The following is an 18,353-nucleotide window of genomic DNA, read 5'->3' as shown; positions in this document are numbered from 1 at the left end:
ACCGTAGATGCTGCTTAATTGGTATATCCAACATGCATATCTCTCAATCATTTCTTGCTCCTGTTCACAATACCATTGTTACAACATTCCGTAGGTGCATACCTCCTGGGTAAAAGAGTTCAGGAGAGTTGTATGATCTCTGCCTCAGTGTTTGGTCTTCAGACACACCAGCAAAGTTGTTGACATGGTTCCTGGCCCTGTCAACCACAACCAGTGCATAAGCACCACTCCAAACACTACGGGGCTGCAAGTGATCATACCAGCAAAGTAGAGGGAAACAAGTGCATCGGAGCTGCCCAGTCTCACTTCATTTGGAGGATAAGATGGATGCAAAGCAAATAATGGTCTCCAAGATATATGAGGAGGACATTTCAGATAGAATGCTGTGTCAACAGCTCATTGGTCCAGGCATTAGGAAGCCCCACAATATGCCCTGCTGACTGAACCATCAAAGTAGCACTCTAGCCTGAGAGAAGGCCATCTGTTCTCCATGGACATGTGTTGCTGTCAGTTGTGAGCCTAGTGGACAATGCTGTGGTCTGTGATCCCACTGCTTACATGGAGTTAGTCTAGCACCTGAAGCTAGAAGAAAAGCTACACAATGAGAATAGACACTGAAAAACAAAGAAAAGGGACATGAACAGGAGTGTAAAGTCCTGGTCTATTATTGCGGTCTGTTCTGCCAGCCAAACTAGCTGGTGATGAGGAAGCCAAATCTGTTCGGACATACATCCTACAACAGGTAGAGTGCCCTCCCCTAGTTATTCAACTATGAGTTGATAGGAGTCTAGCAGCCCTTTCCACAAGGTATCCAATTTAAGAGGAGTTGGGGTCAGTCCTGTTAACAGGACCATTGTTCTCTTGAATGTAAAATAACTATTTCTCTACCTCTCTGTGACAAGGTAGTCTGTGCCTTTAAGACTACTGGAGACTAGGGGTTAGCCCACCCTTGCAATGTGGCCATAGTCCTTTAAGATTTTGGGATTCTGAGATGGCCAAAGGACCTAGGAAATAAGAGCTATTGCAAGAAAGGAAGCAGTCCTGTGAATAAGTAGTGTTTGTGGAGATAACCTATCTCTTTCAGGGCCTGGGACCAGGAATCTTGTAGAGTGGGCAGGGCAACTCTCCTCTCTGTCCCAGGTGAACGGGATGAGCTTTGGGAAGGGAACCAACATCTATGTTGCTTCCTACTTCACAGCTGGGAGACACCAGCAGCAGGCAAAGGCCAGCTTGCTGATTTTTCCAAGATGGAGGACTAATTGTGGAAAAGGGGCCATCTGAAGGATAAGCTGGCTAAAGCCCTATTACTGGCCTAAATTACAGCTCCTGTTCTGGGGATGGGAGGGCTGCCTGTTTTAAGGAGGGAGTTACTAGCCCCCTGAACCACAACTCCAGCTCCAGTAGGTGAGGGTTGGGGGTGGGAGTGGGATTCCTGTCTACGGTAACTGGTTCTTTGAGATATTGTAGTTAGTGTGAATCCCACAATCTGCCCCCACTTTGAGCGCTCAGGACCTTGCAGGTTTTGAATTGCGAGGGAACTGAGGAAGGACTATGGACGCTCCACCATTTATGCGATTATATAGGGACAAGGGGCATGTGTGGTCCCAAAAGACACTGCTATTCAGTAAACTCTGTTATCACTACAAGATACAAGCACGTGTTTAGTGGATCCACACTGACGACAACCTCTCAAAAACCCACAGTTTCTGTAACATAAATAACCATTTTTTATGGGAGAATTGCAGGAAAGTAAAGGAAATAAAATTTTAAGAGAGATTTTTTGTTGCTGAGTCTGTAAACCTTTTTAGATCAATCACTTTCATGTAAAGTATTCTTGGGTACAGTACAGGGACAGAGTACTGGGCTTTGTTTTGTGTTGCAGAGCTTGCAAATTGCTGCTGCTTATACAGTGTTGTAGTATTTGTAAACTATTAGGCCTGGTTCTTTTTTTTTTTTTTTAAATGTTCATAAATTGATCTACCTAAGCTTTTTAAGCTGTTTGAATTTATCTGAATTCAAGAAGATTGGACTCACTCCTTCATCCTACACATACACACCCTTAAGTCTCTAAATGACAAATTTCTTTCCCATTTCAGTTTCACAGTGGTTATTCTGAAACATACTATGGAATATTTGCTTAGCCTGTTAAAAGTGTCTAATACACTGTATTTAAGAAGTATTATTTGGATATATCCTTAATTGAGTGAGAATTACACCTCTACCCCCAATATAACGCGACCTGATATAACACAAATTCAGATATAATGTGTAAAGCAGTGCTCCGGGGGGGTGGGGCTGCGCACTCCGGCAGATCAAAGTAAGTTTGGTATAATGTGGTTTCACCTATAACACAGTAAGATTTTTTGGCTCCCGAGGACAGCGTTCTATCGGGGTAGAGGTGTATTGAAATGCTCTGTTTTGTTGCTTATGTCTCAGCTAGGACCTAATTCACAAACACAGACCTTGAGTTTTTTGAATGTATGACTGTGACAGACAGTAGAAAATGGAAATGCAATTTAACATTACTTTTTAAAAAATTGTTAGATTGTCCTATTTTAGAAAGCAAAATAGTAAAAACACAGAACTTCTAGGAAGCCATGTAGGTGATGAGTATATGGTTTGGTAGGGTGCAAGGAAAATGGAAGTTTGCAAACATCACACTATGGCTGCCCTGTTGCCCGATACTTATAACAAGCAACTAATTTTATCATTTAATGGTTGGAAATATTTTTCATCCTGAATCAGAATAAAACCCCAAACCTTAAAATTTTTTGCAGAAGGAAATTACACCATATTTATTTTTGGAAATACTGCAGCAGGAACACTTTGGTGTTTCTGAAATTAAATATGCTCCCTGGGCTCCCAGATTCCCCGAGAGCCTGGAAGCCCGCAGAGCCCTGGCTCTGTGCCAAGCAGGCTGCTGAGCTGCTGGGAGCCTGGGAGTCCAGCTACATACCGCCTACCAGGCAGATTGTTGAGCAACCCCCAGGAGTCCCGTCTGTGTGGCAACCTGCCAGGTGAGCTGCTGAGGGAGAGCAGGCAAGATGACAGAAAACCAGACAAGTTCCTGTGGGACATTTTGATTTTTGCAGAATCAGCATTTTTTGATGGAAACATTTCCAACCAGCTCTATTACAGGCATTCCAGAGGGCAGAGATAAGTGTGCTATAAAAAAATTACTGTATGCCTTTGGTTCCAGAAATCAAAGGACTTTCTTTTAAAATAGAGTATAACATTATTTTAAAAAGCAAGTTTTCTGCTTATTGATCTGCAAAGTGATAATTTTAGATGCTTTTTTATGATACATTTTTAATCGTCCTTGTGTCTTATTCCTTATTCTTTCCCCTTCTTCTTGCCACTACGTGCTTTGCCTTTTGCCTGAAGAGTGAATGTCTCCTTTGACCATTGCTGTTCTATTGGCTGCTTGACCACTGAAATTAAACTAATAATGTGGTGGCATTTTTCACCCTAGCAAATGATATTGTTACTTCTATTTGCAGTCCCCACTAGCTAAGGAAGTTTAATATCTTACATGTCGTCATTAGCAGTACTAAAAACATGAGTTGCCTCAGGCCTGTAGTGGTCAATTGTGAATTTTCAAGGCTGCTTTCTTATCAGAATTAACAGATATTTATTGTGCTAGGAGGTGTAATATTGTACAACTTTTCCATGTATTTCTGTCCTGAAACTGATTTAAAAACCAATAATGAAACTCACTGTTACAATGGCTCCAATCCAAGTCACTATATAATTAATCAAGCAGATATAAAGCCAGTCATCTAGTTTTATTTTACTCAAGAGGTGAACCAAAAAGTGTTCTCTTCTAGTTCCCTTCACAATAGATTTAAACTTCTTAACCTTGGGGGGGAGGGGGGAGAGAAAGGACTGTATCAGGCTTTAGGTTAGTTAGTTTTTGTGGTGGGAAGTAGGATCATTGTGTGTTCTCCCCTTAAGTTTATGTTCCTGAGGAGGAGCGGGCCACATTATTGCGTGTGTTAATTAATGTTAATTTAGCCACTTACATAATAAAGTTTCAATAACAGATGTCCTTGTCCATTTTGTTTACTAGTGGTAGACCATGCTATTTTTTAACATGCTCTAGTATTCCAACTCTGAAGTCTTTGATACAAATTCTATATTGGTGAACAAATTAGTAGTCTTAGCACAGTCTCCTTTCATGCACATCACCAAACCATCCTACAGTTTCGATATAGTTTGCAGTATCTGCTTAAGAGACTCTCAGTTGGAAAAACAAAGATGCTGTGTGTCAGTATTGATGTGCAACAGCAGAAGGTCTTCAGATACTGCAGTGATGCACTAGAGCAGGGATCGGCAACCTTTGGCATGCGGCCCATCAGGGAAATCCACTGGCGGGCCGGGACGGTTTGTTTACCTGCAGCATTCACAGGTTCGTCCAATTGCAGCTCCCACTGGCCACGGTTCGCTGTTCCAGGACAATGGGGGCTGCGGGAAGCAGCACAGGCCAAGGGATGTGCTGGCTGCCGCTTCCCGCAGCCCCCATTGTCCTGGAACGGCGAACCGCGGCCAGTTGGAGCTGCGATTGGACGAACCTGTGGATGCTGCAGGTAAACAAACCGTCCCGGCCCGGCAGTGGATTTCCCTAACGGGCCGCATGCCAAAGGTTGCCGATCCCTGCACTAGAGAGGAGACAACTAGAATAACTGGAGGTGCTGCAGGTCATGATTTGAAGTGCATTGGAAGAGCTGTGTAGAACCAAAATAAAAATCTCATTGAGAGGCCATCTGTCATCTATTTTAACAGTTTATGTAATACAATTATCAGTATCTCTGAGCATGTTTATAAATACAATATTGAAAAAAAACCCTCCCCAAATTACCCCTCCCAACCAAAATTGTAAAGTCTCCCTGTACAATTACCTTCCTTAGAAAGACCCTCACATTCTGCCCTGAAGATCAACAAACTTGGTCTCTGTCAGATCAAGAGGGGAAACATATTGCAAAGTCATGAGCCTTCCATTGAGAAGACCCTGCTCCAAGTGATAGCTCAGGAAGCATAGCTGATCTCGACTGCTAGGATTCAGTGTGTGAAGATAAATGATCTCTTAAATAAACAGGACCCATCATCGAGAGCTTTATATAGCAAAGGTAGTTTTTTAATTGTTTGCAGAAATGAATTGGAGCAAATGCAATCTCTGGAGCGAGCATAGTTATAATGTGCTTTTGCCTGCAAAACTCAAAGTAGCCAAATAGTCAGATATCTGGGCTTTCCCAATGTTTTCTGGCATATTCCACATAGAGCTGATTGCAGTAATCTGTTCTGGAGGTAGAAAGGTATGGGTAACTGAGGAAGTTTGCAACTTAAAGGAAAGGTTACAACCATCTGCCCCCGCATTGATTGCAGGGTGTAGGGGAGAATCACTCTCTGCCACTGCTGCTGATTGAATATTCAAAAGCAGCTGAGGAACCGAGAGCACTCCTAGACTATATCATTAGTTGATGATGAAAGATATTCATAGTGTCTGATCAGGCAGCTTATAGCATGGTCCATCATCTGGGTAGTATTCCTCTTCAGAGACTCTGAAATGGAACCAGTTCCAGTCATTCTAAGGGAAACTGATTTAAACAGATCCTCTGCCCCAATGGCAGCAAAGATGAGTCCTGGGCAAAGGATAAAGTGGTCTGACTAGTACAGTACAACTTTCACCCCTTCATCTCCAAGCTTAAATAAAAAATGAGATCTTATTTGTTCAGACAGAAAGCTCAACTGCAGATATCAGCAGTTCAGCTGGTAGTCTTTGGTTAATCTCCATACTTCTTTTTTTAAATGAAAAGTAGTTACTGCATATGTGCAGTTGTTTTTACTAAAACAATTTTTTCCTTCCACTCAAATAGCAAATTTATTTCACCCATTTAAAAAGTCAATATTTGGCAACCATTACCACAGTTATTTCTTATTCTCAGAATGGGAAAGACTATAAACTTTAGGTATTGCTGTGTTCACTGCTGGCAAGTGTTGCTGTTGTTTTTTTTAAATGGTGACAGCTGTTATTCTTATCACTTGACAAATTAATTTTAAAAAATCTTTTAAATAGTAGATCTAGAAAAAGGCCATTCTCTGCAACTTTTTGCTTTCCTGTAGTTGAATGGTTGAGTAGGTAATTTTGAAAAAGCTCCAAAAATAAATATGAGATGCTAAATGCCATTTTGTGTCTGAGCGTTTTTAAAATAAAAACAAAGGAAATAAGGGGCTAGATTCACAAAACTGCCAGAGGCAAAGGTGGAGTTGGAGAAGGAAAGTGGGTGGGTGACAGTCATGCCTTCCTTATAACCTTTAACTCAGTGGTAGGACACTCTCCTGCATTGTGGGAGACCCAAGTTGAGATCCCTGCTCCACATCAGGCAGAAGGAGGAATTGAACCCTGGTCTCCCACATCCCAGCTGAGTGCCCTATAAACAGTTTATGCAAAAAATATGGCTTGGTTCTAACTATAAAGGCTATTTTCTCTTTTGTTAAAGTCCTTGAATCTAAATCTATTTTTTAATCTTTAACTCGAGGTGTACACTATAAACCCATTCAAGAAAAAAAGATAAAATAAAACAAAGATAGAAATGTGAGGGAAGATATGAGTGCATATAATTAAATTACTGTGGTGTGTAGGTATTTTGTGTAGGGACAGAAATTCTGCTCCTTTTACTGCAATTCATAGATTCTAGGACTGGAAGGGACCTCGAGAGGTCATCGAGTCCAGTCCCCTGCCCTCATGGCAGGACCAAGTACTGTCTAGACCATCCCTGATAGACATTTATCTAACCTACTCCTAAATATCTCCAGAGATGGAGATTCCACAACCTCCCTAGGCAATTTATTCCAGTGTTTAACCACCCTGACAGTTAGGAACTTTTTCCTAATGTCCAACCTAGACCTCCCTTGCTGCAGTTTAAGCCCATTGCTTCTTGTTCTATCCTTAGAGACTAAGGTGAACAAGTTTTCTCCCTCCTCCTTATGACACCCTTTTAGATACCTGAAAACTGCTATCATGTCCCCTCTGTCTTCTCTTTTCCAAACTAAACAAACCCAATTCTTTCAGCCTTCCTTCATAGGTCATGTTCTCAAGACCTTTAATCATTCTTGTTGCTCTTCTCTGGACCCTTTCCAATTTCTCCACATCTTTCTTGAAATGCGGTGCCCAGAACTGGACACAATACTCCAGCTGAGGCCTAACCAGAGCAGAGTAGAGCGAAAGAATGACTTCTCGTGTCTTGCTCACAACACACCTGTTAATACATCCCAATGGTAGATTCCCCTTTAAGGCCACAATTCAGCAAATCACTTAAGCATGTGTGTAAGTCCTATTGACATCAATGAGACAAGCACATGTTTAGGTGCTGTCCTGAATATGGATGCTTCCTTAACTGGGGCCTAAATCAGTCAGCCAAAGGAGAAGCATCTGCTGTCCACTCACTTAGGGCTTGTTTATATGAACACTTACTTCAGGGCAAGCTGGGGTGCAAATCTACTTTTTACAAACCGTGCACAAAATATTTCATAATATGGTTTGATTTGTCCCACTTTGAAATAGAAGTAGATTAAAGCACACTACAGAACTTTTAGCACATGGCGGCAAGGTTCATGTGGACAGTTACTGCAGAGCAGGCTAGTGCAGGGTAGGTTTACACACCCGTTTTCTTGGAAATTAGTGTTCATATAGACAAGCCCTTAGTTCGACCCTTTTGTTCATACATTTCTTACATTGTGACCTGTTTAGTGTGATCTTTTCACACAGAATGCATTAATCGTGCATGTAGTTGAAATGCCATTTCAGCTTCTCTAGGAAAATAGGGTAGGCATTGGCATTTGAAACAGAAGTTCACATGCTACCCCTGAAAAATCAGAAAATAGAGAAAGACTTCTCCAATAGACCTGCTTGTGGGGATTTATGTCAATAACAACATCTGTAGTTGTCATCAAAATGGAAAAGCAAATATCGTATTTGTGATGTAATATGTTCCACTGTTCAAACAATGGCTGGAATTTATCAGACACTTGGCAAAGATTCAAAATATCCAGGTACTGTTTATCCAGAGACTAAAGCTGTCTAAGATCAAAATGCAACTGAAAAAGAAAAGTTTTTAATTCAATGTAAATAATAGGAAAATACTCTTAGTCTGATGGATAATTTAGTATATATTTTTAATGGCTAAAGTCCGTTACTCTTGGTCATGATGAAATACAGAGGTAATTGATAATCACAAGAGGTTTTTATTGCAAATTGTGTATGTTTGTGCTCCAGTATATTAGAATATGAAAACTGGTCAAAAATTAATATGAATATATTTAATTGTATTTTCCTTCTTTTGCAAATGTTGGGAACTGCTGTTTTTGTGGTGCTTTCTACTGCACTTTTTCAGCAGCTTGATTTCTGCTTATCCATACTTCAAGAAGGGCTGAACAAAAAAATAAAAATCACTTCAGATCATACTTCGTGTCTGCCAAGATTTTAGCAAAGCATATGAAACTCCCCTCCATTATGCCATAACAATGTACATTTTCCCTGCATAGATCTTGGGCTGGGATCATTTGTATAATGAAGAGAATCAAACTCATTCAAACACACAGGAAAATCCTCCCAGACATACAGATTTAGGGCCCTGTTCAGAAAGATCACTTAAACATATGCTGAAATCTATACCTATTCAGGACAACACTTAAGCACATTCTTAAATTTAAGCATATACGTAAGTGTTGCCTTGAATAGGGATGCTTTCTTGAATCAGTGTCCAGATCTGCTGCTGTCACTCCTTTTATTTCTTGCTTTTTCAGATGTACTGCTCCCATGTGAATCTAGCCTTCTAGAAAAGTTCTCCAGCCAAACAACAACAGCAGCAGCAAAGATATGAACTCACTCTGCCCCTACTCTGGTTCTGTTCTATATAGGTTTTTGTACTGCATTCATCACCATAGTACGTTAAACAACATGACTGCGCATCTTCTCATCCTCTCCCAGAGAGAGAAGCCAATGGAGTGTCTTGTTTTGGTAGTGGTGGGTTTTTTGGTTAAATGTACCTGTTGCCTTGTGTTTATATTCGAGAAAGCAAGGTCAAGGAAATGTACCTTCCACTTGGAGCAAAATATGGTGATGTTTCTGAGAGCTCTTAGGGTACATCTACACTACAGCGGGGAGTCGATTTAAGATACGCAAATTCAGCTACGTGAATAGCGTAGCTGAATTCGACGTATCGCAGCCGACTTACCCCGTTGTGAGGACGGCAGCAAAATCGACTTCTGCGGCTTTTTGTCGGCGGCGCTTACTACCACCTCCGCTGGTGGAGTTAGAGCGCCGATTCGGGGATCGATTGTCGCGTCCCGATGGGACGCGATAAATCGATCCCCGAGAGGTCGATTTCTACCCGCCGATTCAGGCGGGTAGTATAGACCAGACCTTAGTTGCTGGGGGAATTAATTCCACAGTCTCAGACCACCTCCAGAGAAGATTCTGTCTTTCTCCCCCTCCTCTGCCCCTGCCCCCGACAAGCTTTATTCTTGTTGAGAGTTCTATTGTGCCAGAGTTCCTTTGTCCCAGAGCTTTAAATGGTCTTTTAGGTATCCTGGTTCAGGCCACTGAATGTTTTGAAGATCAATTGAACTTGATTCAAAGTTCTATGGGAAGCCAGCATAGGGAATGGAGGACAGACAGGTGTGATGTGTTCACGGTAGCCTGTGTTGCTGAGGAGACTCGCTACAGTTTTTTGTACTAGTCGGAGTTTCCTAAGTGCTGAAGGTTTCATGCCCTGGTATATCACATTGCTGTAGTCTAACCAAGAGGTGATTGGCATGAATAACTGAGGGCAAGTCTTCATCCGCCAGTATAGGACAGAGTTTTCTAGTCAACTGGAGGTAGTAGAAGACATTACTCATGGCTGTTGTGAGAGCTTATCACGTGTTTGTGACATTCTATAACAGATTTAAAAGTCACTATTCTTGAACAAAAAAACTTCAGAAACAGACTTCAAAGAGAAACAGCAGAACTAAAATTCATTTGCAAATTTAACACCATTAATTTGGACTTGAATAGGGACTGGGAGTGGCTGGCTCATTACAAAAGCAGCTTTGCCTCTCCTGGAATTGACACCTATTAAGTGTTTTGCTACCTTAACTGTAGACTGCCCTATCATGCTTGTCTATATTTTTATTACATGTAATTTCAAGACAAAAAAGGAAGCTAGAACAAACAGTTTACTGGACATTTTCAGAAGTCCAGAAAATAGATGCAATCCATGTTTTGGTTCGTTCTAGTCAGTGGAGTAACAAAGGTATTGCAGAAACAGAGTAAATAAAAACAATTTATTTTTTATTTAAATCAGATTTTAATTTAAATTAAATGCATTTTTATTTAAAATGAAATTTTAAATTATGACAAGCTACATTACAAGCCTAAACTTTCTATAACAAATTCATTTAATTTTTTTTAAATAAGCGGTACATTTTTTTACCAAAGTTTTAAAGAAAGTTAAACCATTGAACTGATGGAAGTCACTGGCTAAGCACTGGAACCAGAATTTGTTTAGAGACTAACTCAGCCTTTGACAGCCTTCTGCAGGTAGACAGAATGTTTCCTTCATTTCAGTTTATTCAACTAGTTCAGCTCAATGACTTGTTCATTCAAAGTTAAGAAACCAATTGGGAGTTGAAAAATCAGGAAAGCTTGTTTTTCCTCTTCCAATTTGTGAATAAAAACTAAATGAGGATGAGATCTACTAAGCTATATATGGTGCAATTTACAGTTATACAGTAATAAAACCTCCCTACTCCTCCTTGATATTTCCCTTTTTTATACAAATAAGGATCATTTGTTGAGTTAGCCGGCCCATTGCACTGGGAGTTCAAGTTGAGTTTTTTATTCACTCTGACCTCTAATTCCTTTTCTCAGTCTCTGCTTTCCAAGTTAGTCCAATCCTATGTGAATGACCTTCATTCTTTCCTAGATATATTACCTTGTTTGCAGAGCATGAAATTATCAGCCCTCAGGAAATCGTATCTAATACAAAATACAATAGTATGCCTCCCCAGCAATACAAGTTACAGCAAACACATCAAACTTGTCCTCTGCTTCTGACATTGGCTCTCTGTAATGGGGTGATACCTCTTGAACACCACTTAATGGCTGGGTGTGATACTGCAGTTCTTTTCCCCACTCCTGGAGTCTTCTGTAGGTTGTCAACTTAGTTTGGAAGGTCTTCAGTGGCTTGGCCCTCTGGCCTCATCACACATTCAAAATTAACTGCTTTTGGGGTAGCAAACAGTCCAAAAAAGACTGTCTGCCTGCCCTCACCAGGGTCTTCAGCCCCAGCTCTAGGCCATTTAAATTTAGCCCTTTGCTCTAGCTTCAAAATGAGCCTTGTCCCCTTCTTACACAATTTTACTATTGGCCAGTGGCCACGTACCATTCTCTTCGACTCGTTGCTTCTACTTCCCTGGAGCTCTTCCTGCCTTGCCTCTTTATCTTCGCTCCTTACCACAGGGTGTAGTTCTCAGGCTTTGGACAGAAAGGAGCACCCTTATTTGCCCCTCTGGTCCCAGCCAGGAACTGACCTGCTTGAGTCTGCAGCTCCTTTTATCTGAACCTGCTGGGCTCTCATTGGCTGCTTCTGTGAGGCCTCTCTAAGCAGGCCTGGAGGACTCACTTTCGCTGCTCCTTTCCTGAGGCGGGTTGTAGTAGGAATGTGGGCCCTTCTGTAGAGAACCATAAAGGCCAGGTACATCCTGTCACACTTCCCATACAACATCATATCATATTCAACTTTGCTATTCTCGTCTTCAAGGGATTTAGTGGTCAGGGCCTGAGATACTTAAAAGGTTAGCTGAAGCTTTGGCACAAAGACCACAGTTGACATTTTCACTTTGACACAGTAGAATTGTCTACTGCAAGGGTAAAGCTCATCTGTGCAGGAGACAGCGCTTTCTTGGGGGCCACTCCTAGGCTTAGGGAACAAACTCGCTAAGCTGTCTGGTTGGTGTCTCCAATGCTCTTGTGCCACTTCCCAGTAGCTGGTAGGGGAACCAGGCCTGCCCTCTGAACTGGGTTCCAGCCCAGGGACCTATAACAAGCAGCCAAGGTCAGTGAGTCCTACCACTTACTGCTGTTTCCCTGGGCTTCTTCTTACTTAGTACTTTCAGGCTTCCTTTCCCCACATCTTCTCTGGGATTTACCCTTCTACGGCTAGAAGCCTGGGGCTTTCTCTCCCTCCTGGGTTTTCACCCCCCTCTGCTCCCTGGAGTGACTGCAGACTCTCTCCTGCAGGCCCCTTCTGCTGCAAACTTCCTGGCTTTATAATCCATCCTACTTGAGCCCAGCTGAGCCTCTTGTTCATTTAAGCCTGGTTCTCCCTCTACGTGCAGCCTGGTACGCTAATTGGCCCCTTAGGCCCACATCAACTCTTTATCACTCAGGTATCTTTTGCTGGCATACAGCAATGCTACACTGAGTTGATCAGACTTAAATGCAAGGTGTGGATTCAGGGTACATTGTATATCCAAGTTACACAGAAACCCTCTCCCTTTATATACAGTTACACTTTACAGTAAATGCAATTAGATGTGTATTACACGTTTTAGGGTTGGCTTGGTTACTTTGTAGGAACCAATCTCTGTACAGCATGTTCTGTCCACACACTGTCCATGTTCACCAATTCTTTACCTGTTTTCCCAACTTATCTTGTTCATTGTTATCTTGTAAGTGGTTCTCTGGGTGTTATCTTCCCTTATCTTAGCTGCATAAATATTATTAGGTGTCCTGTGCTGTTTGGAGGAGCAGAAAGAAAAAACATCACCCCTGGAATCCTAGTTCTACTACCGACCACACAGCCCCCTGGCAACAGTTGGGTGCTGCTTGTGTGTATGGGCTGAGTAAAAGGTTAGAAATATTTAAGAGATAAGAGTGGCCATACAGGTTCAGATCAATGGTCCATGTAGGCCAGTATCCTGCCTCTGAGTGTGGCTGGTGCCACGTGCTTCAGAGGGAATAAACACAACAGTGCAATTATCAAGTGATCCATCCCCTGTTGTCCAGTCCCAGCTGGAGATTTAGGGGATACCCAGAGCATGGGGTTGTATCCCCCCCCACCATCTTGGCTAATAGCCATTGGTGGACCTATCCTCCGTGAACTTATCTAATTCTTTTTTGAACCCAGTTATACTTTTGGCCTTCACAATATCCTATGGCCACAAGTTTCACAGTTTGACTGTGCATTGTGTGAAGAAGTACTTCCCTTTGTTTGTTTTAAACCTGCTGCCTATTAATTTCAGCAGATGACCCCTAGTTCATGTGTGATGTGAAGGGATAAGTAACACTTTCTCCATACCATTCATGATTTTCATATCGCCACTCAGTTGTGTCTTTTCTGAGATGAACAGTTTCATATACTTTTTAATCTCTCCAAATATGGAAGCTGTCTCATCCCCCTAATCATTTTTGTTGCCCTTCTCTGCACTCTTCCAATTGTAGTATAATTTACTAAACATTGTATTTAAAATACTTAGTGTCTGAATCAATAGGTTCCATGTAGGCAGATCAGACCTTCATTGTCAAGACCTTCATTGTCAATTCAATGTGTGAAACCTTAAAAATAGGAACACTCTTGGCTGTGGATGTATTTATGTTGAAAAGCCCATGATGCATTTTGTAGGAGTAAAGTTTGTCCAAGTTACAGTTAAAAGAGGAAATGCCCTCCTCCCTCTGTCTTGTGCACATTTTGGCTATCGCCTTTCTTCCCAGAGGCAGCTGAAGTTCCTTAATACTCTCTCTGTGTAATTAAGTGCTTAATGATAAAGGTCCAACATAAAAGTATGATAGTATTTTAGCACATGCTATACAGAGAATGAGAAGGGTGGCTTTTTTGGGATATCTCTCCAGAAAATGTCCTATCCTAATGATAGTGAATAGTAATGACTGGTACCTAGTTAGGAAGTATTATTGTAAATTCTATTTAATGGAGAAGAAGTTAAAAACTAAGTAGTTAAATAGTTATTAGCCAACTGTTCAATTGATGTAAAATTTTAAGTTCTAGTCTTTAATATATTTTCTGGCTACTTGCAAGACTTTGGTCAAGAGTGGCTAACTTCTGATGGTTCAAACTCAGGATTATCAATCACAAGGCAATTTTAAACGAGTTGTTGTTTCAAACTGGTATGATCTATGAGTTGAGACCATTTCAACTCTGATCCAACTCCATCTCTTTAAATGTTCATAACTTTAAAATTGCTGAACTGTTTTATTCAAATTTGGCTTGTTTTGTAGATCTCATGAGACTTAAAAATCATGCCAAATCTAGAGAACAAATGTACTGTTATTTATTATATGTAGTATTTATAATTAGTTTTATTATAAATTGTATTAATTGACAAGCTATAATATTGAGAAGGCTTAGTTAAGTTATAAGCACAGGCTGCAGAGTTGCTGAGCTTTACACCTTGAGTCGGCACTAACTTAACTCTGCTTTTAGACACTTAAGTGTTTGATTTTTTTTTTTTTCAATCTTAACATTGCCTTAATACTAAAGCTTTTGCATGGAATAAGATAGTAGTGTGTGAGTAAAGTTCTTAGTCCCCTATCCTGCATTGAGCTCTTCCAGGCCTGGAGCAGTGTGAGCCTCATTTGAATTGGAGTCTGTGAGGGTGAAGTGCTCAGTGTAGAACTGAGGCCTTAGATACTACAGTGATGAGGTCCATTTGTCTTGTGTGTATCTGTTTTTCCCACTCTTGGAAAAGTGTATCACAGCAAATACACAAGTACAGAGGAGAGAGCATAGTTTTATAGTGTAGTTGTCGTGGAATTAGGGCCTTTATAACTGAAAAAACAACGAGGAGTCCGGTGGCACCTTAAAGACTAACAGATTTATTGGGCATAAGCTTTCGTGGGTAAAAAAACAGTTCTTAAGATGCATGGAGTGAAAATTACAGATACAAGCATAAATATACAGGCACATAAAGAGACATAAAGTTTATGCCCAAATAAATCTGTTAGTCTTTAAGGTGCCACTGGACTCCTCATTGTTTTTGTGGACACAGACTACTATGGCTACCCCTCTGATACTTGATTTATAAATGCAGTGATCGATGTTTTAGAAATGTCTACGGTAGATATTACTCTTATGTGTCCATTTCCATGCTTCCCTCTAATGGTATTTCAGTTAAGTTTAGTTTCCCTACATTGGAATTCAAAGACAATATTTCAACATTGTTTTATTTTTAAAGACTGTTTATCTCTCTTTTAAAAAGATGTAAATAGTGAAACAGTATTTTGGCGTATTTTCTAGGAACTAGCCAGCTGTGGATGGAATAAGAAAGAAAAACACATCCTCGCCCCTAATATTGTTGCCTTCACAAGGAGGTTTAATCAGGTAAATAATCTAATTAGATTTACAGAATTAACGCTGCCCACCTGAATTTAACAAGGATTGAATTTGTTACTTCACTGATATACATAAATGTGCCACATCTGAATCCTATTAACACAGTGTTTTGATGGATTAGTAATCATAAAAGAATTAGTTTTTTTTTTCTTGAGAGGTGTTGGCTTTAAAGGAGATCAGTATGGGTGTAGCAAATGTGTTGATTATAACTGACTTCTAATTTTTCAGATTAGAGTTACATTTAAATGCTGCAAAGGATGAATATAAAAATAGGGTAATTTTAAGATGAGTGTTATTACATGATACTCAATGGACATGAAGAAGAAGAATGGATTGGTGGTGTTGGGTTTGGGCTTGTTTGTTTATTTTGTTTGCTCTTTTTTGATGGGGGATTTTATTTATTTAGTAACAGATGTGAGAACAAATTGCTAAACATTAAGGGAATATTTTTTTTCTTTCTGATCAAGAGTATTTGATTATATTCCAGTTCAACAACCTACTCTCAAACAACAAGATTTCTTCCAGAGCCTGAGATTTTCTGGGTTTCTGATGTAACCCTCACTAAACACAAAAACACAGTTAGTTTGCGAACACTGTTTTGTTTGATTCTATTATGTAGACACGTGCATGTATTCACCTAGTATCTAATAATAAGAAATGAACAAGTTAAAATGTTTCCACTCAAGTTGCAATACAAAGCATAACTTAACCTTATAACACTCTTGTAATTTAAAAAGGAAAAATCCTACCTAGCAAATCATGTATATGCTAATTTTAGGAGCATTCCGAGTAACAATAACCCTCAAATTGTGCTTAGAGTGCACTCAGAAGTAGTTGTGCAGTTTGTCATTGTGCACAGGCATCTAGGTGAAGGGATAGTCAATCACATGTTTTAGTGTATGTTTCAAATATGGCAGAGGAAATCCCTCGGGTGCATAAAGAAAATATGCAAGTCTTGATACTAGCTAAATTCTGTGACTCAGTCAAAAATTAGCTGCCATTTTGGGTATACGAGTCTGCTTCCTGCCTCTTCTCAGCTGTGAGGAAAGGGCTCATCCCAAATGAAAACATTCTCCCACTATAACGTTCTAGTAGCTACACTTCATAAGTATCTATGGCTCTTAAATTTACATGGATAATCTTTCATCTTTCCCCTAAATTTTATAAATTTTAATAAATGTAATTCTTGTGGAAAGCTGCTAGGTTGACAGTCGTAGAGATTGATGACCTCTGTTTATCCAGAATAGGTGAGCACAGGCAGCGGCAGTTTCCTCATATTCCTACCTTGCTGCACCAGTATGGTAAACCATGTAGGAGTAGGAGCATTGTTCACTCTCTACATAGCGATAAACACAAGAAGCTTAATCTGTTTAATTTAACAAAGAGAGGATTAAGGGATGACTTGATTATAATCTGTGATAGGGTCTTATGTGGCTGGGCGACCTAGTGGCTAGATCACTGGTCTTTCAGTCTGCAAGGCTGGAGGGGATGGCGATTTAATTGTTGGAGTGTTGCTGTAATGCAGCAGCTCGAATTACAACTCATCAACTGCATATCCAATCAGTCTATGCTACTAAACAAATCACTCTGTGTAGGTGGTTATTTCCTAATCTTGTTGCTCTCACCCTGCTCTCATTGGAGCTAGGCTAACTTAATTGGAGCAACTTTACTAACTTCAGCTAACTGTTGCATGAAAAGAAGCCCTTACTATCAAGTAGTAATATTCAAATAAGAAACCCTAGGAGACCAGGGTTAACTGGCATATATTTAATTAACCAAATTGTCTTGCACTTTAACTTTGTATTGAAGGGGAGTTTTCGTTTTACATTTTGCTTCTGTTTTTTCTTTTTCGTCTGCTGTGTTACCAACAGCAGGGTTGATAAAATCGGTTGGCACAAGTGAGTTCCTGTTCGGAGGGACTATAATCAAAAATCTAAATAAAGTCACCTTTCCTAGATAGTGATTGAATATAGGTGTTATTTTCTGTAGAGGTTGTGTGATTTGATTCTGAAAATCTGAATGATTATATTGACCAGTTTTCTAGTTTGTTAGCCAAATCCTAGTCTGCTACTGTTTTTGTTGTCTTATATGCTGTCCTATCAGTTGTGGCTGTTAAGGATATTTAATTAAATTTTATAAATCTAAATTAATCTCTCAAGTCTTTTTGTTTAGTTAAGTCATTGAAATTAAAGAAGTGGTATGGGTAATCAGTTCAGCAGTTGCTTACTAAGGTTTGTTTAATACCCCGTCTTTCTTAAAAGATTCGTATCTTTCCTGCTCCTAACCTGCATTTTCTTTAGAGAATCAAGACAGTTGATAGATGTTTAATATAAAAAAGGTGGGTTTTTTTGCATTAAATTCAGATGTATATGTTTCTTTATAGGTCAGTTTCTGGGTTGTACGAGAAATTTTAACAGCACAGACCTTAAAAATAAGGGCAGAAATATTGAGCCATTTTGTGAAAATAGCTAAGGTAAGTGTGCATTTTTATTATTATTATTATTATTCAAAATATTTTTTTTGGTCTGTTTATCCACTCCTCATATCAACTGTTTCTTTAGACCACTGAAGAATAAAAGTCTTTATAGCACAGCTCCTGCTATCCCACTAAGTGCTTGGTCATTGTGACACACAATGTGACCACCACAGGTTGATCTGCTCGTACATAGTTAGGTACAATGGGCAGTGAACTTTTTAACTGGCTTCTGCTATAAATATTCTAGTTTAGCATTTTTACAAGTTTAAAGGTGATTCATCTTGCTGCTATTATGCTGTTGAGCTGCATTGGAGCCATGGGCAACATAATTACCAAAACAACTTTTTGTTGCTAGCACTAGAGCTGGTTGGGAAAAAAAAAATATTTCCCCACAGAAAATTTTCACCAAAAAATTGTTTTCATGAACCTTTTCCACAGAAAATTTAGAATTGCTGGCAAAAAATTGAAAGCCAAAATATTTTGGCTAA

General features: G+C 39.9%; 1 protein-coding gene across 13 annotated transcripts in view; it reads left to right on the top strand.

Moving 5' to 3' along the window:
• RALGPS1 (Ral GEF with PH domain and SH3 binding motif 1) overlaps nt 1–18,353 on the top strand; it is a 377,097-nt gene that overhangs the window by 101,636 nt on the left and 257,108 nt on the right. For all 13 annotated transcript variants that reach the window (XM_054007752.1, XM_054007749.1, XM_054007751.1 and 10 more), the window contains 2 exons: nt 15,294–15,377; nt 17,773–17,862. In XM_054007752.1, coding sequence (XP_053863727.1) covers nt 15,294–15,377; nt 17,773–17,862 — 174 coding nt within the window. The remainder of the gene's footprint in view (nt 1–15,293; nt 15,378–17,772; nt 17,863–18,353) is intronic.

Source organism: Malaclemys terrapin, chromosome 17 (assembly GCF_027887155.1).
Source record: "Malaclemys terrapin pileata isolate rMalTer1 chromosome 17, rMalTer1.hap1, whole genome shotgun sequence".
In the NCBI taxonomy this organism is placed as follows: Eukaryota; Metazoa; Chordata; order Testudines; family Emydidae; genus Malaclemys; species Malaclemys terrapin.
This window is presented reverse-complemented; position numbering and strand designations above follow the sequence as displayed.